The sequence below is a fragment of the Oreochromis aureus genome, linkage group 16, assembly GCF_013358895.1.
Source record: "Oreochromis aureus strain Israel breed Guangdong linkage group 16, ZZ_aureus, whole genome shotgun sequence".
Lineage (NCBI taxonomy): Eukaryota > Metazoa > Chordata > Actinopteri > Cichliformes > Cichlidae > Oreochromis > Oreochromis aureus.
This window is the reverse complement of record NC_052957.1, coordinates 27252221-27275191: the sequence shown is the minus strand read 5'-3', so window position 1 is coordinate 27275191 and position 22971 is coordinate 27252221. Positions and strand designations below refer to the sequence as shown.

Sequence of the window (22971 nt, the reverse complement as noted above, 5' to 3'; positions counted from 1 at the left end):
ATTAACAATCAGCCAAAACAAATGTGACCAACTGAAAATAATAATACAGCTGAGAAACATTTTATAGAGGCATAAAGATTTATACATGTTATTATCGCTCTGTTTTATGTATGAAATAATATGAATGAGTTGTATTTTCACTTTTTAAAGCCTACAATGGCTGTTTTCCTACAAATACTCTATATATTTTAACGATACCTAGCCTACATAATCCACTTTATCTGCTCTACTCTACAATGTTACCTGACTAAATCTAGGCCAACTGTTGAATTTTACCAGAATATAAACATCTATAAACTGTGTCAACTGTGCCAAGCTAAACTCATACAACTATTTATTGTAGCATTTAACCCTAACCCATTTTTTAAACATAAACACAAAAACCTACGCCTAGACATGAGTCACTTTCTAAAATTCAGCAGCAGTACTACGCGTCGCCAACAGCTCCACATTTTCTCTCTCTGTCCCTGGATAGTGTCTGCCTGCAGCACTAAAGGACCCCGCTTTTCATCTCTGTGGACGTTCCAATCAGACGAAAATCTGTAAAATATGAAAGTACAACACTCAATATTCTGCTTTGCATATAAGAATATCGAACATATGAAATTTTAATTAAGAACTTTTTTTTTTCTCGATACACCAGTGCATGTACTTGCTTTTAAAATATATATATTTTTCATTTTCATTTGTTTTTCTTAGGTAATGAAATTTGTAGGAAAACACAGAAGTTTCTGTGCATTCAGTTTTCTCACAACCTTTACTTTTATATCAGTGACAGAGAACATTTTGGAAAAAAACATGTTATTGTGTCAGCCTTCTAAATAATGTTACAAACCCAAATATTACAGCAGGGAGTCATTACAGCCAGGGACGGCACAGAAATGACCTCCTTAGACCAGTTATTCGTTTCAGCGTCCTTATTTTCCACCGACTTATTGGTTCTTTTACTAGTTTGCAAGCACAGTGGTTCACAAACTGGGGTATGCGTACCACTGGTGGTACTTGGGCTCCATCTAGTGGTATGCGGGAAGTCTCCATATAATAATATACCATGTTCTGGCTGAGGGATTGCTGAAATATTAAATACATTGATTAAAACATACAACTCTGATATCACTTATATCAGATATAAATTAAGAAAGGAAACTAAACAGCAGTGGCGTTTGTAGGGTTACTGAAGTTGAGCTCCCTGGTATATAATGGTGTGCTACGTGGTGGCTAGCTACACAGCTATGTTAGTATAATATAAACACAGTGAAGCTGGAGGATGAACACTAACTTTCTCCAATTGATAAAAGTTAACGTAAGGGTTCTCGATGGTTAGGGACAAATGCAATTGCATGGCAGGATGCTGTAAACAGAATAAACTTCAGTCAAGAGAACAACTGAGATAATCCATCCACAACGGGAGGTTAGTCATTAATATACTGCTGCATTACCTGGGAACTGAGCTTTAGAAAGAATAGTGGTAATAAAAAACGAGAGAGGCCGACAGTGATGACTGACTTTTTTTAGTGGCTTGTTCAGATTAAATAGAACACGTTGTTGAAGAACATCATCTCCTCCCCCATCCCAAACATCACAGATCCGCTCCAGTTCGCCTACCGACGTTTTATTAGTATCACCTAATAAAATATACATATATATACATATATATATACATATACCATTGCCCATGTCCTGCACACCACCCTTAGCCACGTGGACAGGAAACAGGGTAACTATGTGAGATTGCTGTTTGTTGATTACAGTTAAGCGTTTAACACAATAGTGCTTCTTCAGACTGTGTGACCACCCATGGCTCCAATACCATTGTGAAGTTTGCTGATGACACAGTGGTTTTGGGGGCCATCTCCAACAACGATAAGGCGGCCTACATGGATGAAGTGAAGAATCTGGCATCGTGGTGCCAGGACAAACCACCTCCAGCTGAACGTCGGCAAGATGAAGGAGCTGGTGGTGGATTTCAGAAGGAGTAAGCACAGAGACTACAAGCTCATTATCATCAATGGAGCTCCAGCGGAGGGGGTCCAGTCCTTAAAGTATCTCAGTGACCACATCTCCTCAGACCTGACATGGTCTGCCCACATTCAGATCCAGTCCAAAAAGGCTAGGCAGCGCCTGTATCATCTCCGACAACTGAGGAAGTTCAGGGTCTCTCCAGGGATCCTCAGGACTTATCCTCAGGCGCTGTGGAGAGCATCCACACACAGAACATCACATCCTGGTATGGGAACAGCTGGATAAAAAAGCTCTTCAGAGACTGATCCGTACGGCAGAATGCTGCTGCAGAGCTGCTCTCCCCTCCCTACATACCGGACATTTACACCAGGAGATGCTGGACTAGAGCAGCTCAGATATTGAAGGATCCGTCCCATCCCAGCAATAAACTGTTCCAGCTTCTGCAGTCAGGCAGAAGGTTCCACACCATCCGAGCAAAAACATAGAGGCTCAAGAGAAGCTTTTATCCTGAGGCCATCCCAATCATCCATAAGTGACTGAGACAGGACTCATTACCACATTCTCATATCATCCTCATCCTTCTGGCTTCACTATGGCACAAGACACATTAACACCCTTTCCACCCAATATACACTAGCTGTAAATTTCCAGAGTATTCTATTTTATCTTTATTTATACAATGTATATAACTCACCCACTTGCACATAATGTCCTCTTTGTATATACTCATTCGGTGTATATAAAGTTCTCTCTCTCTGTTTTGCACAGTTGAGGAGCGTATCAGGTCACATTTCCCAAAGAATCGTGAATCTTGAGACACAAAGCATTAAACATGTTAAAAACACAACAGCCCTGATAAACGCAGAGTAGTTTGTTCATACGTCATCACTTAAAGCCCGGATATCCCACCTGCTGTGAATGTTTTAATGCACTACAGTTGTTCTTATTATCTCTTATCACATCCTGTTTATGACAGTTAAGATAAATAACATTCATATAAGAAATAAAATTGTCTTGTGTAAACTCTATATGGTTTTAAAAGGCCTATACTGTACTTTAATGCGGGTAATAAGGGTGGTACATTGGGAGCCATATATTTTATTAAGTGGTACTCGTTGTGAAAAGTTTGAGAACCACTGTGCTAGCATAAACTAATGTAAACAAACAAACCAACCCTGTGACGTCACATTGCTCTGACCCAGGGGTCAGCAACCTTTAACACCCAAAGAGCCATTTGGACCCAGTTTCCATGGAAAAGAAAACACTGGGAGCCGCAAATACTTTTTGACATCTAAAATGAAGATAACACTGTTATTGCTTTTTACCTTTATGCTTTGTATAAACAACTAAACTGTGTTGCTTATGAAATCCATGAAGTGCTACAGAGAAAATTTAATTTATGTAATGAACACATTTTGAACTCCTAAAAAATATAACAAAAAGGAAATACGCCCTTTTAAATGAAGCTGAAGCTGAACTTAAATTATTCATATAGCAAACAAAAACTGTAGTGAGCCGTCATCCTTATATCGCCTTTGGAATTACGCAGCCTGTAGGGGAGCCTTGACGTGAATTTAAAAAATAATTGGAAAAAAGCACAATGCTGCTAAAAAATGAAAAATACATATTTGCAAAATGTCTGGATAAATATTTATTTTACGTGGTTAATGTGCGTGTCGGGGCGTGGTCTGCAGTGCCGCTGCAGGGGAGGCGGACGCAATCATGCCTCACCGGCTTAAAGTCTGTGCTCTCTCTGCTGTTGTGTTGGTGTGTGTCTGGCTGTGAGTTGGAAAGCTACAGCCGGCTGTGTGGGTACAGCAACCATGTGTGATAAGTGGTCAATAAAGAAATGCTGAAAAGCATGTTCATGCAAACATCGTCGGGTCTGCCGTGGTATGTTTACAATGGGACTTCAGCTCCTGAACCTCTGCGCACAGCGTCTGCAAATCGGGGCTGTACGAAGTCACTTTCATCTTTACACAGGACTGTAAGCTGTCATCTGTGAGGCGTGAGCTGTGTTTGTTTTTACCATAGTTCGTGGTGGAGAATAGCTGCTCACATACATATGTGGATCCGAAGATACTTGGCCTGCCTGGGGTTGAAACTCTCGATAAATGCTTGCACGGCATTTCAGCGGGTATGGTTTATATGAGTATGACACTTATTTTGAGCGATGAAAAATAATAACATATAATTTTATTTTTACATTTCAAGATCACAATAATCTTCCAGTGTAGAACTAAACAAGAACACAAAAAAATAACGAACACAAATCCCAAAAAATACACTTCAGATAAATACTTATAGGCCTCGAGGGCGGTGTCCTGCAGGTTTTGATGTGACCTTTTTTCCAACACAGCCCAAACCAACGATGAGTTCCGCAGGTTGAACTACTCTGCTCTGACCTGTTATACCTGCAGGTCCGCCCTCACACCTGACTGGGTTAAACACAGGGTTAAAATACTCCGTCCGCCGTGACTTGTTTTTCAGCTGCTGTTTCAGCGACAACAAGAAATCAAAGGTTTCGTCATATAGCAACAATTGCTATGGGCGGTAACGGCTTTCTTTGATCCTTTGTATTTGGCCCCGCCCCTAGCGTTCTCAAGGGTCTTAAATAGGACTAAGCGCAGCATAACTGAACTGACGTTTAGGGAGGGAGGAAAAAAACTAAATACATTTCAGAAAGTTACTGATACGATAAGTCAAAATAAGCCATAATAGTCCAAATAAAAATAGCCAACATGCTCGAAAATACTAATAGTACAGAAATTAAGGAAGTGACAGCGGAAATCGTCCTCCCTCTTATCCGGTCATTTTTCGATCAGATAACATGTAAACAGTGGAATTCACTAAGATCAGGAAATCCTGATTTTGCAACAAAAATTCTCCTGGCCGAGTTTATTGTGGACTTAATAGAAATAATACGTAATCATATCGTACATGCATGTAAAAAAGCAAACATTCCAGCGACAGAGGAGGATCTGTTAACCTTATTTACTGACAGCGTCTCTCAGGCCTTTGCAAATGTTCTGCAAGTCAAGGACGGAGACCATACAAGCAGCTCTGTGGAACTAACTGATCTTATGGTAAAAGAGGTTGTACAGAGTTTTCAGTCTGCTGACAGCGAGTCAGCTGGGGAGGAAAGGATAAGTCAGCGCATTGTTCCTCCAAAAAGACTGGAGGAAATGGTTAATTCTGCCGTCCAAATGATCAGAGGGTTTTGTTCTAAATTAGACTGTATGCCCTCATGTAAAAGGCGGACAACAAGTCCAGACGAAGAACCACATAGTTCTACACAGGTAGGACATCTGGACATTAAAGTAGACCTAGAGAATGTTCTAGAGAAAGTAGTAGGCAAAGAACAAGAACAAGAAATGCATGTAACTGGCCACAAGGACAGCTTAAAGACTGAAACCTCTGAAATTGTGCGTGCAGTTATCCATGAGGCTGTCAATGAACTCAGTGAGATTATTGACGAGGAACTGATTAAACTCGCCGAATATAGCCCACTTCTATCTGATATTGCTGAAGAGAATGAGAGTTTTACATCCAGTCTTGCTAATTCAGTGGTTGAAGATATTTCAGAAGGGCCCTGTGGTTCTTGGAGTCTTGCACAAATCAAAGAGAAAATTCAGCAGTCATTGAAAAAAGCTGCTGATAAGATTAAGTCATTCTTTGCAAAACGTTTTGCAAAAGTAATGATTCTTCGCACTGCCATACAACTGTGGAGCAGATGCCACAGCACACCCGCTGCTAAAAGCAGTGAGTCAGTGCAGAAACTGGTTGAACATGTCAACTCTCTAATTACAAATAAGGAAACACTGGAGAAAGAGAAAAATGAGTTCAAAAGATTACAAGATTGCCTTTCACAGGGTAAATTACTGGTGTTTACAGAATTACTTACAGATATTCTGCACCAATATACCTCGGAAGGCACGGGACCTGAAATTGTCCCAGAGCAAGTCGTCATGGCAGAAAGACAGAAGATTCTGCATAATGATCTGCAAACTAAAGCAAGGCGCTTCTTGGGACTATTCAGATGGTGGTTAAATACCCAGGCAGAGAGCCATAGCCAAAGAGTCATACTGGCTCTGTTAGATAAGCAGGAACTCATGTTATCACTGCCATCAGTTACCACAGAAACTATAAAACCCAGCCCAGTGGCAGAGTTTTATTGTATAGCCAGAAAAGCAGAAAAAAAAGCAAAGCTTAAGCTCATCCTGCACAAGCTCATCTCTACAACCTTTAAAGAGGCAAACCTGCTCTGCACATATCAAGACCCAAATCACATCCTCACTTGGCTCTTGGATTATGTATGGGCAGAACTGGAAGATGAAGAGCTTTATATTACATCCAAAACTTTTAAAACAATTGACAAAAAACTTCTGAAAGACCTCTGCAACACCATGGGCTTTATAGAACGTGTTATAGTGTCAATGGAATTACAAGAAAGTGAAACTGCAAAATGCATTGTGGCAAGTTTAAAAGATCGTCTGGGAAAACCAAAAGCGAAGCGTTCTGCCATTGTCAGGTTCTTTTGCGCACTGGGCAGAGCCATCGCCAAGCCATTCAGACGCAATACTTAGTTACCAACTTTTTTTTAATCTTGAAAAAAAGAAACAGTCCAGTCTTTCAAGATCAATACACAATTCACACAATTCCTCTGTTCCATCTAAATTTTCAGCTCTCCTCTGCCCTCTGTCCCCTTCTCTCCAAACACCTCTCCATCAATTACTTTCTCCCCTCCCTTCTTCATCCCTTTTCTTTTTTCACCTTCACCCCCCAACCAGTCCCGGCAGTTGACTGCCCCCTCCTGAGCCTGGTTCTGCCGGAGGTTTCTGCCTGTTTAAAGGCAGTTTTTCCTCCCCACTGTCGCCCAGTGCTTGCTCAGAGGGGATTGTTGGGATTTTTTCTGCCCTGTCTCTTTCCTTCTTTCTAACCCGTCTTTTTCCCTCTTTCCCCCCCCTTCTACCTTTCCTTTACCCTCTTCTTTACCCCCCACACCCACCCCTTTTCATTTCCTCCATCATCTCCCTACCCTGTGTTCACTTTTTAAACCACAGGGTAGAGAGATGGGGGGAAACAATAAACACAATTGTCTAAATTTTACGTGTCAGATCAGTGTCTTCATTCAAGTCTTCATCTTAATTATAAAAACAAGAAATGGGTAATAGTGTATTTTTGTGTATAATATGCATACTTTACTCGTTGTATCCAAATCCCAGAAGGAAGAAGAAGACAAATTTTAAAAATAAATAAATAAATAAAACAAAAATATATTTCTCTTTCTTCCCAGGTCAGTTTTGGTTTTAAATCCTGATTGGTATCAACTACCAGTTAACCCATATTAGTTCCTTTCATGTTAAGTTTCTTTTAGTTGTTTTAGTTGCTCTGATCAATACTCAGTCCACTCAGTTCCAAAGCAATGACACTTTTGCACAGCACTGCATGTATGGCATGCAAACCCACTGACCCTGGGAGTTGTCTGGCTTTTTAATGGATAGTTTTAACATCATTCAATACATCTGCAAGTTACATCGGGTGCAGACATTCATGTTCCCTCCATTATTCATCATCATCTTTGTCACTAGTTTGCTTGCAGTTATTTTTATTCATTAAATTAAGCACAAAAAATAGACTAACCAACTAATCTAAAACTAAGAAACACTAAAATATTACCTTAAATTTGAAAACCGGTTAAAAAAAAATATCCCCATTCAAAAATGTCAATTGACAATCCCATTGGCTTAGGGAGTGATGATGTCACAAGGACGCCTTTAGAATCTTAAATCATTTGAAAATTCTGCATAAACAGGAGTGAGAAGCAGCAATTTTTAGTCGGTTTGTTCGCAGCAGTTGTTTTTGCAGCCTTCAAATGTTCGACCAGAGAAACATTTGAAACATTTACAGAACAAAATTAAACAAATTGAAGAAGAGAAGCTTCGAGGAGAAGAGCAGACAATGGAATAGAAGCAGAAAATAAACATCTGGAAGAAAGACAAGAGCAACAAACTAAGAATATGCAACACCAGCAGGAGCGTAATTTCCAGGGGGGTTAGGGGCGTTATAACCCCCCCAATAATCAGACCCAACCAATATAACCCCCCCTAATAAAATTATGAATTATCTTGCATAAATAGGCTGTTGATTTTCTTCACTCACTTCAGGTATTACCAGCAAAATAGCTGCATGTTTAATCATCTGGGAATTCACCCAGATTTATTCATTTATTTAGACAGAGATCTTGACCCCCCCGATGTTCAGCACAAAGTTACGTCGATGAACACCAGCCTGACATAAACATTATTAATGAAGTTATATGTGGTTTTGAAAAAAGTACATTCATATCAAACATTTAGCAACAGCAACGTAGTCACAATGTGACTCATGTGACTTCTGTGGTTTGCATGCAGCAGTCATCTTCTATGATTCTATTGTCCCTCTATCTGGATAAACCCTGTGTTCTTAAAAAGTTAAACACAGGGTAGAAACCATTGACTTCACACACAGTAACAGTGATATTTGTCTCCCTCTACTGGATAAACACTTTAGAACTTCAGTTGATGAAAACAATTTCATGTTTTCATCAACTTTTGAAATGGATAAAAATAAAAAACAGTAGCTTTAAACAATAACTAAATCTTTTCGACGATAGACTTTAGCCAATCCAGGAATTGTAATGCCTTTTCTAAACTTCTCAACATGTCACCCACATTATGTTAATAAAAAGGTTCAAACTGACAATGAAATTAGTAAAAATTAACCATAGATTAATGGCACCATTAATGGAACTGAAAGGAAAAATTCAAAATGAAATTCAAAATATTCAATTGTGCACCAACTATTCAAGTATGTGTAACTGCTATTACTGCTTGTTTGCTTACTTACACCAAAATAAAGTTGATGGTCATTATGTACAAAGCCTTATGGAGTGAGAAGCATGTGAGCAATTAAATACAAATACTTTTATTATATAAAAGAAAAGAATAAGAAATTCTTTGCTTTTCTCACAAGGTGGGAAATTACCGTTTTAGGAGCCAAAACAAGAAAAACAACTTAGCTCAATAAAATAACATCACAGAACAAAATGACTTTGAAATGGAAACTATATGATAATATATAATGCATAAAAGGAATATAATGGTATAAAAAAATTAACAAAACGTGTTAAAAGATGTATTAGACGATAGTAGACTGTGCACATTTTTTGACAGGTGTGGCAGGCATCAGGTATCTCACTCTCTTCCAGAAGCGAGAGTTCCATGCTGCAGCGCCTCCAGAGCCCTCTGGCCACTTCAAAGGGGCACTCTTACGAATCAGGTGCTGCAAGCCCGGGGGGAGGTGGGTGTATTGCTGTGGCCCTGTGTCTCCTAGCTGGATCAAAATCACACTCAGTTCCCTCTGGACCAATGCATGGTGGAGCCCCACCTGGTAAATGATCAACAACACTTTAGTCACCCCTTCACTAAACGCTTTGGATTTTTATTTACATCAGTATTATCTATCAAGTAGTGCTGTATATTGAACAATTAGAATAAACTTAAGTATAAAAACATTGTGCCATGATACACATATAAATAGAATCATTTGTTTTCACAACAATCAATCTATTCCTTATTAACACAGCAACAGATGCCTCAAGGCGCTTTATATTCTAAGGTAAAGATCCTACGACAATAGAGAGAAAACCACAACACTCAGAAAATCTCCTATGAGCAAGGATTATGTGACAGTGGGAAGGAAAAACTCCTTTTTAGCAGGAAGAAACCGCCAGCAGAACCAGGATTAAAGAAGGGCAGCCATTTGGGGGCTAGGACCAGCAAATAAAGTTGATGGTCATCACGTACAAAGCCATATGGAGTGGATGTATTGAACTTGTAGCACATGGCCCTGGTCCCCAAGTGGTACTTATTTAGCTGCAACTCAGTTTCATTTTTTCCCTCTCTCCTCCCTCTCTCTTTTTTATCTGATCATCAAATTTTCTTCAAATGTCTGTTTCTTCAAATAGTGTCTTTGTGGAGAAATATAGTATGACAGCCACACATTGTCCCGTTTACCATTATGTTTATTCATTTCCAATGTTTCAGTCTGTGTGATATGTCTAATAGCCAGGCATCCTTAACTGGCCGAACCTTACTGAATGCATACATAGGTGCAAATGTTTGCATGGACACTTTATCTCTGTACCTGACAAAGTTTGCATGGACCAAAAAGTTGTAATTGACTAAATAATGGTAACAGTGTGCGGAGGTTATACTACATTTCTCCACAAGGTTGTTTTCCCTCTGTGCACCTGTTTCCTTAGATTTGTTGTAAAAATATTGTACTTTTCCCACCGATGGTATTGTACTAGAGTACCAGTATCTTACATCATGCAATACCAATAAATTAGAGTACAGGAATATAACTTATTATATTTACTTGACTACTTTACTTGCACTTTATTTAAGTATTTCTTTGCTGTACCATATTCTGCTTCTGCTCCACTATATTTTGGATGCAAATATTACAGTTTGGATTCCACTTGTAGGTATTTTTTAAAATGATAAAAAAGAATCTGAAGTGTCATTCCACACAATAGGTATATACTATAAGTATTTAAAATATATTATGCAGTTATATTGATTATACAACCTGTGCACCATTAAGCTAATTAAGTAGAAGTATAACTTTTCAATACTTTTTTCCACACTGCAAAATAATTATCCAACACAAAATTACACTTGAAGTCTTGTGCAACACAACTTTTCATGTAATAAATCTGAAATGGGACACAGGGCCGCACAGGTTTCTGAAAACTTTTGTCATTAGCCAGCTCAAAATTTCAAACAGACAAATATATATAATATAATATATATATATTCTTGGAAAGAACAAAAATGTATGTAATTAAATTAAATTGAGAAGAAGTGTGAAGTGGCTAAATCAGTCATATTTTAAAGAAAGATAATTAAACAAAACAAATTTGCCTACTGGGAAGAAGATAGAGAGGATGTTAGCACCAAGCCTTTTAAACATTAACCAGGGGCAACAAGTGTATTTCCTCTCACCTGCCTCCTGCCCTGCTCGCTTCCTACAAAGCCAGAAGGAGAAGGGCCGAGCAGTTGGCAAGGTCCTCACAGCATGCCTAATGCTTTCTACAGCAAATTATTCTGCACTGAATTGACCTCTGACTAAATATTCCAGTTTGAGTGAAATTAAATTACATTTTATTTATATAGCATCAAATCACAACAACAGTTGCCTCAACGCACTTTATATCGCAAGGCCCTACGATTTCTTGTGGACCTCCTTGTGTGCCTTGTTCTTGGTTCCACAACTCCCACCCCCATTTAAAAAAGATGCTACAAAGGCCCCTGCTCACGTTGCCTGCAAAGCAGAGAAAGACAGACAGAGAAAGTGGGAATTGCTGGATATTTATGTGAGTCTCTTGGTATGCAAACCTGCCAGCTTTCTGTGAGCCAGAGAATTCTGTGTGGATTGTGTGTGTACAGTCTTCTCAAACTTGACTGTTCACAGACGGCTCACAGACAGCATGAAAGATGAACATAGCTACCTCGACCCCACTCACTGGTTTGTGAAGTCCAATTTTAAAGCCTTTGGATGAGCACTTTTGCATAATTTGGGTGCTTTACAAGTCCTTGAATAATGATTTGTCAATCACAGGTCATTAGGCCAATGAGCATACTCCCCCCTGTCTCAGTTCTCACCTGCCAGTCAAACCCTCCCATCACTGAGGTTTGGGGTGAGGCAGGCCATCGCTCTGTCGTCACGGAGCCTGATCCCAGATCTGGTGTGAGAATGACCATGAGCCTCCTGCTCTGATTCATGCATTCCTCCACCAACTCCAGACGATCTGTTGTGGTACAACAAAAAGTAAAAAAACAACAAAACAAAAAAAAACAGGTATATGATGGCTCTTTACATTAGGCAGCACAACACTGGTATCCCTTTAGCACATAAGCTGGGCTACAAAGAACACTGCAGACAATAAAATCTGAATCACAAATACAAAACATATTGGTTCTCGATGTCCAAAATTACAATTAAAGCATACAAAATACTGACCTTCCCCTGGTATGTCATCCCTCCCGTGGATAAAGAGCCGATATCCGCACTTATCCTCAAGGACAGAGGGCAAAGTCTGTATGATAAACTGAGAGAGTCTGTCCTCAGTGATCTTGTCCATTGGTGTCTGGTAGACCACATAGGCATCATATAAACTTGTGTCTGGGAAACAAACAAACAAATCAGTGGAAGTTGATGTGTACTTTCTTTGACAAGGTTTTCTCAGTTGTTTTTTTTATTTATTAATGTTTCTTCCTTATTGGCTCATTGTGATGTAATGTGACCCTGTCACTATAATGAGTCATTTGTCGTAAAACAGTTGTGGTCAGAAGTTACAAACACTCATCATTGACATGAATGTCATGGTGATTTTTAACTTCTTTGAACCTTTCTTTTTCCAGGGTGGAACAATTGTACAGCATACATCTTTAATGAGTTAAAACATACAAAAAAAACAACAACAATTGGGAGGACAGGTTTTAATACATCCCACAAATGCAGAGTCACGATTATGCATACAGGCTCAAATATATGATAATACTACCACTAATATTTGGTAAGTTGCACCTTGACCAGATGCTTTTAGCTGCCCCCAACAAGTTTCTGACTCAATTCTGGATGGATGTTTGACCACCCTTCTTGGCAGAACTGGTAGAGGTTTAAATTTGTGATATCATCTCGCTTTTAAGTGTCACTCACAAATTTTCAATACGGTTGAGGTTGGGCTTTGGGAAGGCCAATCTAGAAACTTAATATTAGCCTGGTTTAACCTTTCCAAAACCAGTTTTTAGACTGTGGAATATGCACACATGATAAACGGCTGCTAAAAACTGTGTATATATTATCGCTCCAACTGCACTTTATGGACCCTTGTGTTGCTGTAATATGTGAATTCCCACAGTGTGGGATTAATAGAGTCTATGTCATGCCATCTCAAAACCTTTCTCCAGAAGGCATTTGGCTTATTTGTTCACCATAGCCAAAGCGAACCAGCATTTCTTATGTTGTTTGAACGTTCAGGTAGAACCAGAACACTTGTTTCAGGTTTATTTATTTGTGATTCAGTTTGCATGTAATTACATTTACTAAGGTTACTCTTGTGTTTTTCTTATATTTCTAATTTGTCATATTGGATACCACTGGATATCACTGTTTTGCAGCAAACAAGCTGATGAATATTTTAGGAAGTAGCCTTTGTTTTGACATAATGATTCAGGGTCTATGACCACATCCTTCCCAGTCACGCCTGGCCCAGGGAACAACATCTTCCTCTTTTAAGTCTTGGATGTGTTAAACTGGTGCAGTTTTCCTTAAAGTATAGCGCTGAAGCCAGGGAGCAGGAGTAGCAGCTAAACTGGCTCAGTCCATCCTCTGAAACTGACTAATTAACACATTGTACTTCATTTCTTTACTGTTGGTACAGAACTAAGATAATAAAGCACCCAAGAAAAATATTTACTCTCTTACCTTTATTGCTACTGCTTAGTGGGAAGTAGGGTCTGAAGAACAGAGCTAAGTCAATGGCAAAGTATTTGACCAACACAGCGACAAAAACACCAATGAATAACACGCATACTCCTCCAATGGCAAGTGGAATTATGGATTCTAGGAAACACAAAATTACTGTTTAAAATAACATTTCCATGGTTCGCTAAAAGTCAACAGACATCTTTGTTAGCAAGGCTGAACAGTCATATTCACTGAAAACAATCAGTGGCTCTGTCACTGACCTTTCCGCTTAAGAGTTAAAGTGGTATTATCTTTTCCGTAATAGCCCTCGCCAAAGCACCCAAACTTCTGTTGAAAATCCTTAGCAGACACTTTTTTAATGGTGAGGATTGCAGTGACAATGGTATTCTTCGAAGGTTCCGCAATTGCTCTAACAAAGAAGATAAGAGTTTGTTTTGTTAAAGAAGACAAAGGGTCAGAGACAAAGTTCAGCAGAAAGGCTCGCTGCAGACAAAGGATAGGAAATACATAAAAGTTACTATTGAACATATTTTCAACAGATCTTTGCGATTCTCTTAAGTGTGAGTCTTAAACAATAGCCCTCAAAGAGGTCATCATGTTAACTTATTCTGTAAAATACCTTAGAAGCACCTTAAAATACATGTTGAAATCCACCCAAAGGATTAGCAAAACATTAAGTGTACATTGTGTAAAGTATAAAGAGGCTTACATTTTGGTAGTTTGACTATAACCATCCCTGTTTTTGAAAGGAATTCCGTTGATGTACCAGCTGGCATTGCAGTCATGTTTCACATTAGTCCCACACAAAACTGAGCAATTCAGCTTAATCTCAGAGCCTGGAAGGAAGGAAGGAAGGAAGGAAGGAAGGAAGGAAGGAAGGAAGGGAGGAGGGAAGGAAGGAAGGAAGGAGGATGGAAGGAAGGGAGGAAGGGAGGAGGGAAGGAAGGAAGGAAGAAGAAAGAAAGAGGGCGGGTTAACCCACTGGAGTACAGGGTAAGATGCATGACAAAGGCGCACATTCCCCTGAATGCACAGTCAGTAAAACTGGGCCATTATTCTTTCCAGAGTTTTTATATATTCCATATGACCAGCTGTGGAGTTGTAATAGGACGCCTGGAAAATCTTTCCCAATAACCAGTCGTCATGATAACACCTCCACCAGTTTATTAAACCCCAGCCAATCTGTACCAAACATCAGGGGGTGCAACACAGCCTTAATTATATGTTTATTCCTGTATTTAGTTTCTACTGGCACTATAGGATACCTGTAAGCGCTGACTGCAGCAACACTCCCTTAAATGGAAGGTGGCAAACTTGCAAGCATGCACCATTGCCTTAAATGCATCCAGGAAAGTCTACGGGTCATCCACCTCTGTCATTTTAAATAAGACCACCTCAGAGAGTGGAGGTGACAGTGCTGGAGAAAGCGCCAGTGTGGCAGTTGCAGGAGCACTGTGAGTTCTCCCCAGGAAGGATAGAGGGCTGCATTTTACAAACAATTTTATTCACACAAAGCGTTACACACAATCTTTCTCTCTTTCTGTATTTGGCTTTGTCTTGTTTCTGCCCCCCACACCTACTGCCAGAGGAGAGGTTAATTAGACAGGTGTGCTACCCTCCTCATCAGGCACTGGTCCCCAAAACACACTGCTCCACCTCCACTCTTCTTAAGTGATGAGTCTGTCACTCCCTGTGTGGATGCAACTTGAGTCCTACTAAGTGCTAATTGAGTAACTTTCAGAGAATCAGTGTTTGTTATTAACCAAGTATTTGCAGTGTTATGACAGCAACATGTTGACATGAAGATGAGATTTTATTACCTTCATCAGCAAACTGCTCCCGCGACTCATCAGCTGGGGTCAGAATTTCTAGGTGGTGCATAGCTGTCTCTGCAAGCAACCAAAAAGAGTAAGCCGTTTTTCATCCTCTAATTACTGTGGCCCTGAGAGGTCAAACGGACTCCAACTTAAGAAAACACCAGCAATAAGAAAAACGCTGCAAAAGCACACAAAACACAACACGAATAGGAAAAACGACAATGGAAAAAACAAAACAGAAATAGGAAAAAACACAAGGGAAGTGTTTCTGGGGAGACAATAACGCGACGGACCAGTTGCAGGAACCCAAAACATGCTTGGTGTGTTTTATCATGATTAATATAATACTGATGACGGATTTTTAGGCTAATAGTCAGGCTAACACACTTACCTCTCATATTTTCTTTCCTCACAAAACCGATAGATCCTCCACTTCTTTTAAGTGTCTCCCAGCGCAATTCTTAGCATATTTTAGTTCCTGCAGCTGGTCCGTCGGGTTATTGTCTCCCCAGAAACACTTCCCTTGTGTTTTTGGAAATCTGTTTTTTCCTATTTCCATTTTCTTTTTTTCTATTTCTGTTGTCGTATCTCCTATTTGTGTTTTGTTTTTTCCAATTTCCGTTGTTGTTTTGTGTGCTTTTGCAGCGTTTTTCTTATTGCTGGTGTTTTCTTAAGTTGCAGTCCATTTGGCCTCTCAGGGCCACCGTATCTGATAGGACATTTGGTATGCTATAATATGGGTATTGGTTTGAAAAATCAGGAAAACCTGTGGCATACAAATCTTTAGCTCTGGTTCATTACTAAACATGTTAAATGTACAGACCATTACAATTACACTTATATAGTCAAGTTTATGTTGGTGTCGCAACGTGTTATGTTGGTATCCAGAACTAAACACCAAAGTATGCTGTTTCACCTTGAAGTACAAGTTCTCTGGAACCTGACGTATTGTACACCTTGTTATTGTATGCCCAGGTACAAATACAGGTGTAGAGGCCCTCGTGGTCTTTGGTAGCATGATGCACTCTCACTTTGACTTCATGCTGATCTTTTATAAGAGTGTAGTCCTGCACCGAGAAGGGCACAAATAGGGAAAGCAACACATTTTACTTAAAAGAACGTGGTCTGTTTTGTAATTCATTACAGTGGCCCTGTCAATTACATCATTGTGGCTTAGTCTTGTAATTGTTTCCTTCATCCAGTCTTTAAAGAGCTCAGTGCTAGTACCTGGAGCTCCATATATATACAACTAATAATTATTTTTTTGTGGATTGCAGCTGTTATGCATTCAGGTACATTATCAATCACTGTTACCATAGTAACTTCTTAAATTTGAAAGATCTGTCCACATACAAAGCCCCTCCTCCTCTGTCCTGAGCTCATAATAGAATAGAATAGAATAGAATAGAATGCCTTTATTGTCACTATACAGTTGTACAATGAGATACAGAGCATCTCCTACTCAGTGTAAACATGCTGGGGGGGTACAGTTCTGCAGCGCTATATACATATGGACAGTATTAACATATGGAAGAAGATGTGTATATATATATAAAATGTACAATTTACAAGCCGTAAGTAATATGTAATAAATAGTGTTATGTATGTACAGTTGAGTTATTGCACATGGAATTGGTATAAATAGCGTTATGTAAATAGTGTTAACATCCCAGTTCAAAGTTTGTCCATTAAACCGAGCTGCAGATATGGCAATTAATCTGAGCGGTTGTGAAAACTGAGTCAACTACCGCTAGGTTGTTGTTTTACAAAGGGGGGACGATGACTCCGCTCATCCCTACGTGGGATTTATCCCCAGTAGTAGACACAGTTTCGCAGCCTCCGTTTGAACCACTAGGCTGAGTTGAAAGAAACATTCTGTGGTATTGCTGGCCTTTTCATTAGTGAAATGCATCAGTGATATTCATGTCAACACCCCAACCAGTTCACATGGGTCAATTCCAGGGATGCATCAGGCCAAATTCAACTTTTGCACACAAAAACCTTTCTCTCTGATGCACTCCTTTAGCATTAGAGGTGTTTTATTTCTTTTATCACTCTCTCTTTTAACAAAAAATCTCCTTATTCTCTTCTCCTTTCTCCTCCCTTAAACATGAGTGTCTGTAAGCTCTTTGTGAGGGCTTTATGGATTTATATTCAGGGACAGAGGCCTTCACGAGGTCTGGCCAACTTTGTTTTTCATAGGCTAAGCCTCATGTTGGCAAGTCTGTTAATAAACATCCTTCATAGCCTGGTTTTTTGGACAATATCGTTTTGCCCCAAGTGGTGAAACAAGTTGTTTCCATCTTTAGTTTTCTTGCATACAACAAAGTTTGGAGGTTATTAAAGTAGCTCCCTTTTTACTAACTTGTAATCAGGTTCTTGCTATAGCAAAGAAACCAACACTATTATCTTACATAAAAATGTACACTGGTATTAACATTGACAATGTTTAAAAAGTTAAATAAAATTCCTTTGTTCAGAAGTCAAGCAACATTTTAATGTCATCAACGTTCTGGCACCTCTTAGCTTTGCAGCTTGATGCTGGTTGGCAACTAGCTCTTGCACCTTTTTAGCAAAGTATCCAGAGTCATAAACCAGGCAGGGTCATACCATCAATTAATCCAATGACGTTGATCCAAAAACGATCAGAAAAATCCAGACATGACGTGTAGTCAAAATGACCAAGCACCAAAACATTCAGCGTAACAAACAACTGGCAAACACACACCTTATAGGGGACATGAAATGCTACACATATAAAGGCTAATTTACACCACTGAGCCCTGCTCTCAAAAACTGACATAGATGTAACACTATCTGTAAAAAGCTGGATTTAAGTTTTAAAAACATGTTTATCTTCTGCCAGTATGTCCTGTGGTTGGTCGTTTGTTTGTGGCTAATAGACATTAGTTTATGTTAGCTAACTAGTGACAGAATGGATAACTCAGAGGAAAATAATGACATTAAAAATTAAAAATGACGATAAAAATCAGTTTATGGGGATCACATTTGGGCTGCAACAATGAGTTTGTTGTTAAGAAACTGGGTATATACGTTCATTGTCTGTGTCTTTAGCAGCAAGTCGCTATTCGCTGTTTGGCTAGCTGCCAAATAGCTGCCAAATCCAGCTGTTAGCCATACTGTTCTGGTTTGTAAATGAGGACAGTGTGGAGGAGAGCCTGTTTGAGTCACCAGACTCACAAGCTGAAGTTCACACTAAAGCCTTTCCTCATCAGGTCCAGTACCACGTGGTACAATCAGCTAGCAAAGCAGATGTTGGCAAGATGGGATCAGTTCTATTTTATGCAATAAAATATTCTTTCTTTTCCCAACACAGCCAAACAGTTTACTACAGTATAGGTTACTACATGCGTATCACACCAAAAACATAACTGTTTGTTACACAATAGGATTGGAAATCCTAACATCCATCAGCATGTCCACAGGGGAAAAAATCCCCATGTTACAGACTCTTTCACTTACATTTGGGCTTCACTTTTCCTCACTTTTAATATGAAGTAATCCAGTCAGTGAGATGATGTGAGGAAAACACAAAGGGTTTTAAAAAGTGTGGCATCTCTTCCTCTGAGTCCTGCTTTAAAAAGTGCTTTATAAACCCGAACGTTGCGGCTAACAGCTAGATTTTTCCATTTGAGTGCAGCTAGCCAAACAACGAGGGCCAGTTACTGCTAAAGAGACAGAGGATGCAAGTGGACAGTATGTCCTCGGTTTTTAAAAATGTAACATTTAAACATTTAAACTCATTGTTGCAGCCAGGGACAGCACAAAGGTAATTCCGTTAAACTGTTTTTTTAGTTTTAGTGGAGTTATTTTCCTTTGAGTTTTGATTCTGTCCCTAGTTAGCTAACATAAACTAATGTATCAACTTCTATACTGGCATAAGATGGCGCGGAACATGATTTTTAAAACTTTATTTCTTAAATCCAGCTTCACAGACAGTGTCACATATGTCCGTTTTTGAAAGCAGGGTTCCATGATGTCACTTAGCCTTTGTATGTGTAGTGTTTCATGTCTCCTTATTTAAAATGGCAGAGGTGGATGACCCGTAGACTTTCCTGGATGCACTTAAGGCAATGGTGCAGGTTTGCAAGTTTGCCAAACAAACAGGAAGCTGACCTCGGATTTTTGGCCTACCTTGTACCAGGTGATGTTTCCTTTGAATTCACTGCATGCCCTTTGGACTGGATCTGGACAATTGACCGTTTTGCTCTGATCAGAGTTTTTGATTTCTCCGTAGCTGAGCATCTTGCTTCCTTTGTAACTTGCATTGTACACTTCAATTTTTACAGCGTGGTTAACACATCGTCCTGAAGACTTGATTTCCCTAAAAGAGAATCAATGAGTGGGAAGCACATTAACAAAAAAGGAGACAACAAAAGAAGAAATTTGTTTTAGAGTTCAAGAAAACCCAGAGCATCACTAATGTTAGATGCTAGATAGAAATTTTGTAACATATTTTGTAGAGACGATTCTTACCAAGCAGTGTAATACGCAGAATCAGAAATGCTGAGGTTTAAGAGAAAGAGTGCTTCGCCTTGGTAATGCACCCGGGCTTTCTTATCAGAGGAAATATTCTGAATTTGGGTGACATATTTGTACCATGTAAAATTTTTATTGTTGAAGTTTGGTTTGAAAATAATGTAAGGTACAAAAAAAAAAGACTCCCCTTCAAGAACTCTAAAGCTCTCCTCATTCATGGTCTTACATTGTGAATTGCAGGAATCTGAAACTGAGGGAGAAGCAGATAGAGGTGATGATAAGTGCAAATGCAAATGTGAAAGGTGTGTTGCAGATGCTACAATGCCATACCATGACATGAAAAAGTTTATGAAATGCTCCTTTTCTTTTTCGCCTTAATGTTTTTAAAGATTTTTTGGCCTTTCTGTCTTGCCATACATTTTTACCTTCTGCGTCTTGGCTTTGATGTTTTGCTAACCCATCAATGATAACATTTGATTTGACTTTTCCTACAGCTTGCTCAAAATTGTCATGATATGTATTTCACATCAGTGGCTGTATGAGCCTGATTAATACTTGCAATGAAACCACAGCTTCACCATGGTTTCATTGCAAGGTTAAACCGCACATGCAGCTGAATCATGTACAGTATACACCACCTGATTTCCATTCTGATATGGAGGTCACCACTGCAACAAGAAAGAGAAGCTGGAAAGCATCCATTAGCTGAGAGAGAGAGAGACAAAGGACATTCAAAGTTAAACCACACTGTTCTGAATCATGTGACATATTTCATATTTAATTACACTAACTTATTAACTTGCTTTACTCATACACTCTCAGCCCTGCACTTAAGCTTTTACCACAGCCTCAATAGCTCAAAGTGCTTCTCCCTGTCTGTTCCACAGATATTATGACAGTTATGAAGAAGAACAGAATGCTGTGTGTTTTGTTTTTCTCAGGCTTGCATGTTTCCTTTGGTTTTGACCCAGCCGTTAGCTGGAGATTGAGAAAGCTATCACCTTAGCGGCCTTTCAGTGGACTGATAACACAGGAACTTGTCGGAAGAAGTTGCAGAAGAAATTGATGACTGATTGCAGAATATAACACGAATCAGTTGTGAAGATTGTTATCAAGTAATTCCTGGTTATCAAACTTAATCATCTTGTCATTTAAGGACTTTTCGCATGGTGCAACACTTCTCACAATGTCCTTGACAGACTCAGTGGCTGAATAAGAAATAACAGTTAAAAAAACAGCAAAAGGAGATAGTGAACACAAGTCACATCATGTTACAGTGCCGACAGTATAACAACCTGTCAAGAGTTTCTAGTTGTAGCAACAGAGACACACCACATTCATCTTCAGTAGAGAGGCTGTTTACATAGAATTGCTACAAATGTTCACCAATATTTGTAACCGCTCAGTCAAGTTGCACTTTGAGTCATATCTTCTATACAGGAAGTTCCTAATTTTGAAGCTTGAGCTCATATCAAATCAAAGTGTTAAAATTATGAATAATTCTTATAATAATTCTTGAATAATTCAAATTGAATAATGATTCGATCCACTATGAGTTTAAAGTATTGCTAGCTTTAACAGTTTTGTTTTCCAGATGCTGTGGAAATAACTATGGAAGAGATCTGAGAAGATCTGTAAAGCCTTTATAAAGTTTATAAGTTAACTTCTCACCCTAGTTCTTTTTTCTGTCACTTAACTTGGAGTATACCTATTTAGTACCTTAGCATATCCTAAAGCAAGGAAGTTAAAATTGTTAGTAGTGATGAAAGTGTTTGCTTACCTCACAAAAGTGTGTGTGCTGGCCGCTGGAGTGTAATCAGCTCGATGCTGCCGGTATGGTTGTTTGGCATGGTTTCTCTCTCTCTCTCTCTCTCTCTCTCTCTCTCTCTCTCACACACGCTTCGTCACCAGCCTCTTTCTCTTTTCTCACGTTGTCCAAATGAGAGCCTGTGACGTATGAACCCGGGGTGGGCCCATGCTTACGTAACAGTCACAACAACAGCAGTGTGACTGTTACTTCAACAGGCACATTTGAAAAACTACATATTCACCTGAACAAAGCAACCACATATTAATGCTGACATAGTGTAGACGTAACATAGAAATCCATATCACTAAAAGCCACTCGGCAGATCAAAATTAGAAATGAACACACACGTTTAGGCACATTTTCTTGTTTTTGTTATTTAAATGTGTTTCAGCCATAATAGAATTTGTTACAAATCCTTAAGATAAAGATAAGCAGAAGAGAATGGATGGATGACAGATGTTCGTAGCATTTATGTAGACTTTCAGCAGTGTACCTGTGTAATATATCTGTATTGTGCTGCACAGGGAGCTTGTTTATACAGATCTGAACAGACGGATCGATCCAAATATCGATTGTATCGATACCAAGATTCTGACTTAGTAATGTTAGGGTCACATGCTTGAGCCCCCACTTGGTGGATTGTCTTGTAACGCCTCCTGGCAATATTTTTATTATTAGTTCAGGTATAGCAGATAAAGTGGCACTGAAACGATAGCTTGGTGTTCTCTAGTCCAGTTGATCTAATATACAGTTTCTACCATTTCTTGTAGGTGAAAAATTACATGTGAAGTTCATTACCACATCAGAGACACTTTTCACACTGTGAAATTCATTTTACAACAGGATCACGAGCCCATACACGCACCTTAAAGTGAGACCTGCTCAAACACCAAGGAATGCTTGGCTTATCCCGCTCTGGGAATTATAATCACATTTTTCCATGACTGGAAACTACACACAATGGGCAAATATGCCCTTTCAAGTAAGCACTGCATGTGGGTTTTTCCAGTTAGGGAATTCCCTAAGCAGATGTGACATTCACCACTTCCAGTCAATAAACCCTCCCCACTGATCAAAATTCGGGCCTGAAGTACACTGGCTGGGTTGTTATCAGGAAAATGATGACAGTGAATTAAAAATGAATTGTTGGTCAGAAAAACTTAATCTGAAAATAATAACATTTGCTGCCTCAAAAGCACAGAAATCATGAAAAGCTTTTTTTGATTTTAATTCTTACATAGCATTATTTAGCAAGAACAGCTACAGATAGAACATTACTCCAGATGTTCTATCAGCTCCAGATGTTCTATCAGTCAGCCAGTAGCTGACTTCATATATTTTAAT

The 22971-nt window shown here is 39.2% G+C and overlaps 1 protein-coding gene across 2 annotated transcripts; it reads right to left on the bottom strand.

Annotated features, from left to right (window-relative positions):
- Window positions 1–8720: 8720 nt before the first annotated feature.
- LOC116314795 (interleukin-1 receptor-like 1) lies at window positions 8721–21723 on the bottom strand. Of its 2 annotated transcripts, XM_031732944.2 has the most exons (12): window positions 21598–21723; window positions 20456–20522; window positions 19815–20067; window positions 19473–19662; window positions 16234–16384; window positions 15321–15389; window positions 14210–14336; window positions 13761–13909; window positions 13498–13635; window positions 12031–12192; window positions 11673–11818; window positions 8721–9390 (listed from the first exon to the last, which is right to left on the bottom strand). In XM_031732944.2, the coding sequence occupies exons 2-12, from the start codon at window positions 20517–20519 to the stop codon at window positions 9142–9144; spliced, it is 1698 nt and encodes a 565-aa protein (XP_031588804.1). In that variant the 5' UTR covers window positions 20520–20522; window positions 21598–21723; the 3' UTR covers window positions 8721–9141. The 2 variants fall into 2 exon arrangements, with proteins under 2 accessions (XP_031588804.1, XP_039455515.1); XM_039599581.1 differs by lacking the exon at window positions 19815–20067 and having other exon boundaries at window positions 21598–21650.
- Between the last annotated feature and the right edge of the window lie 1248 nt (window positions 21724–22971).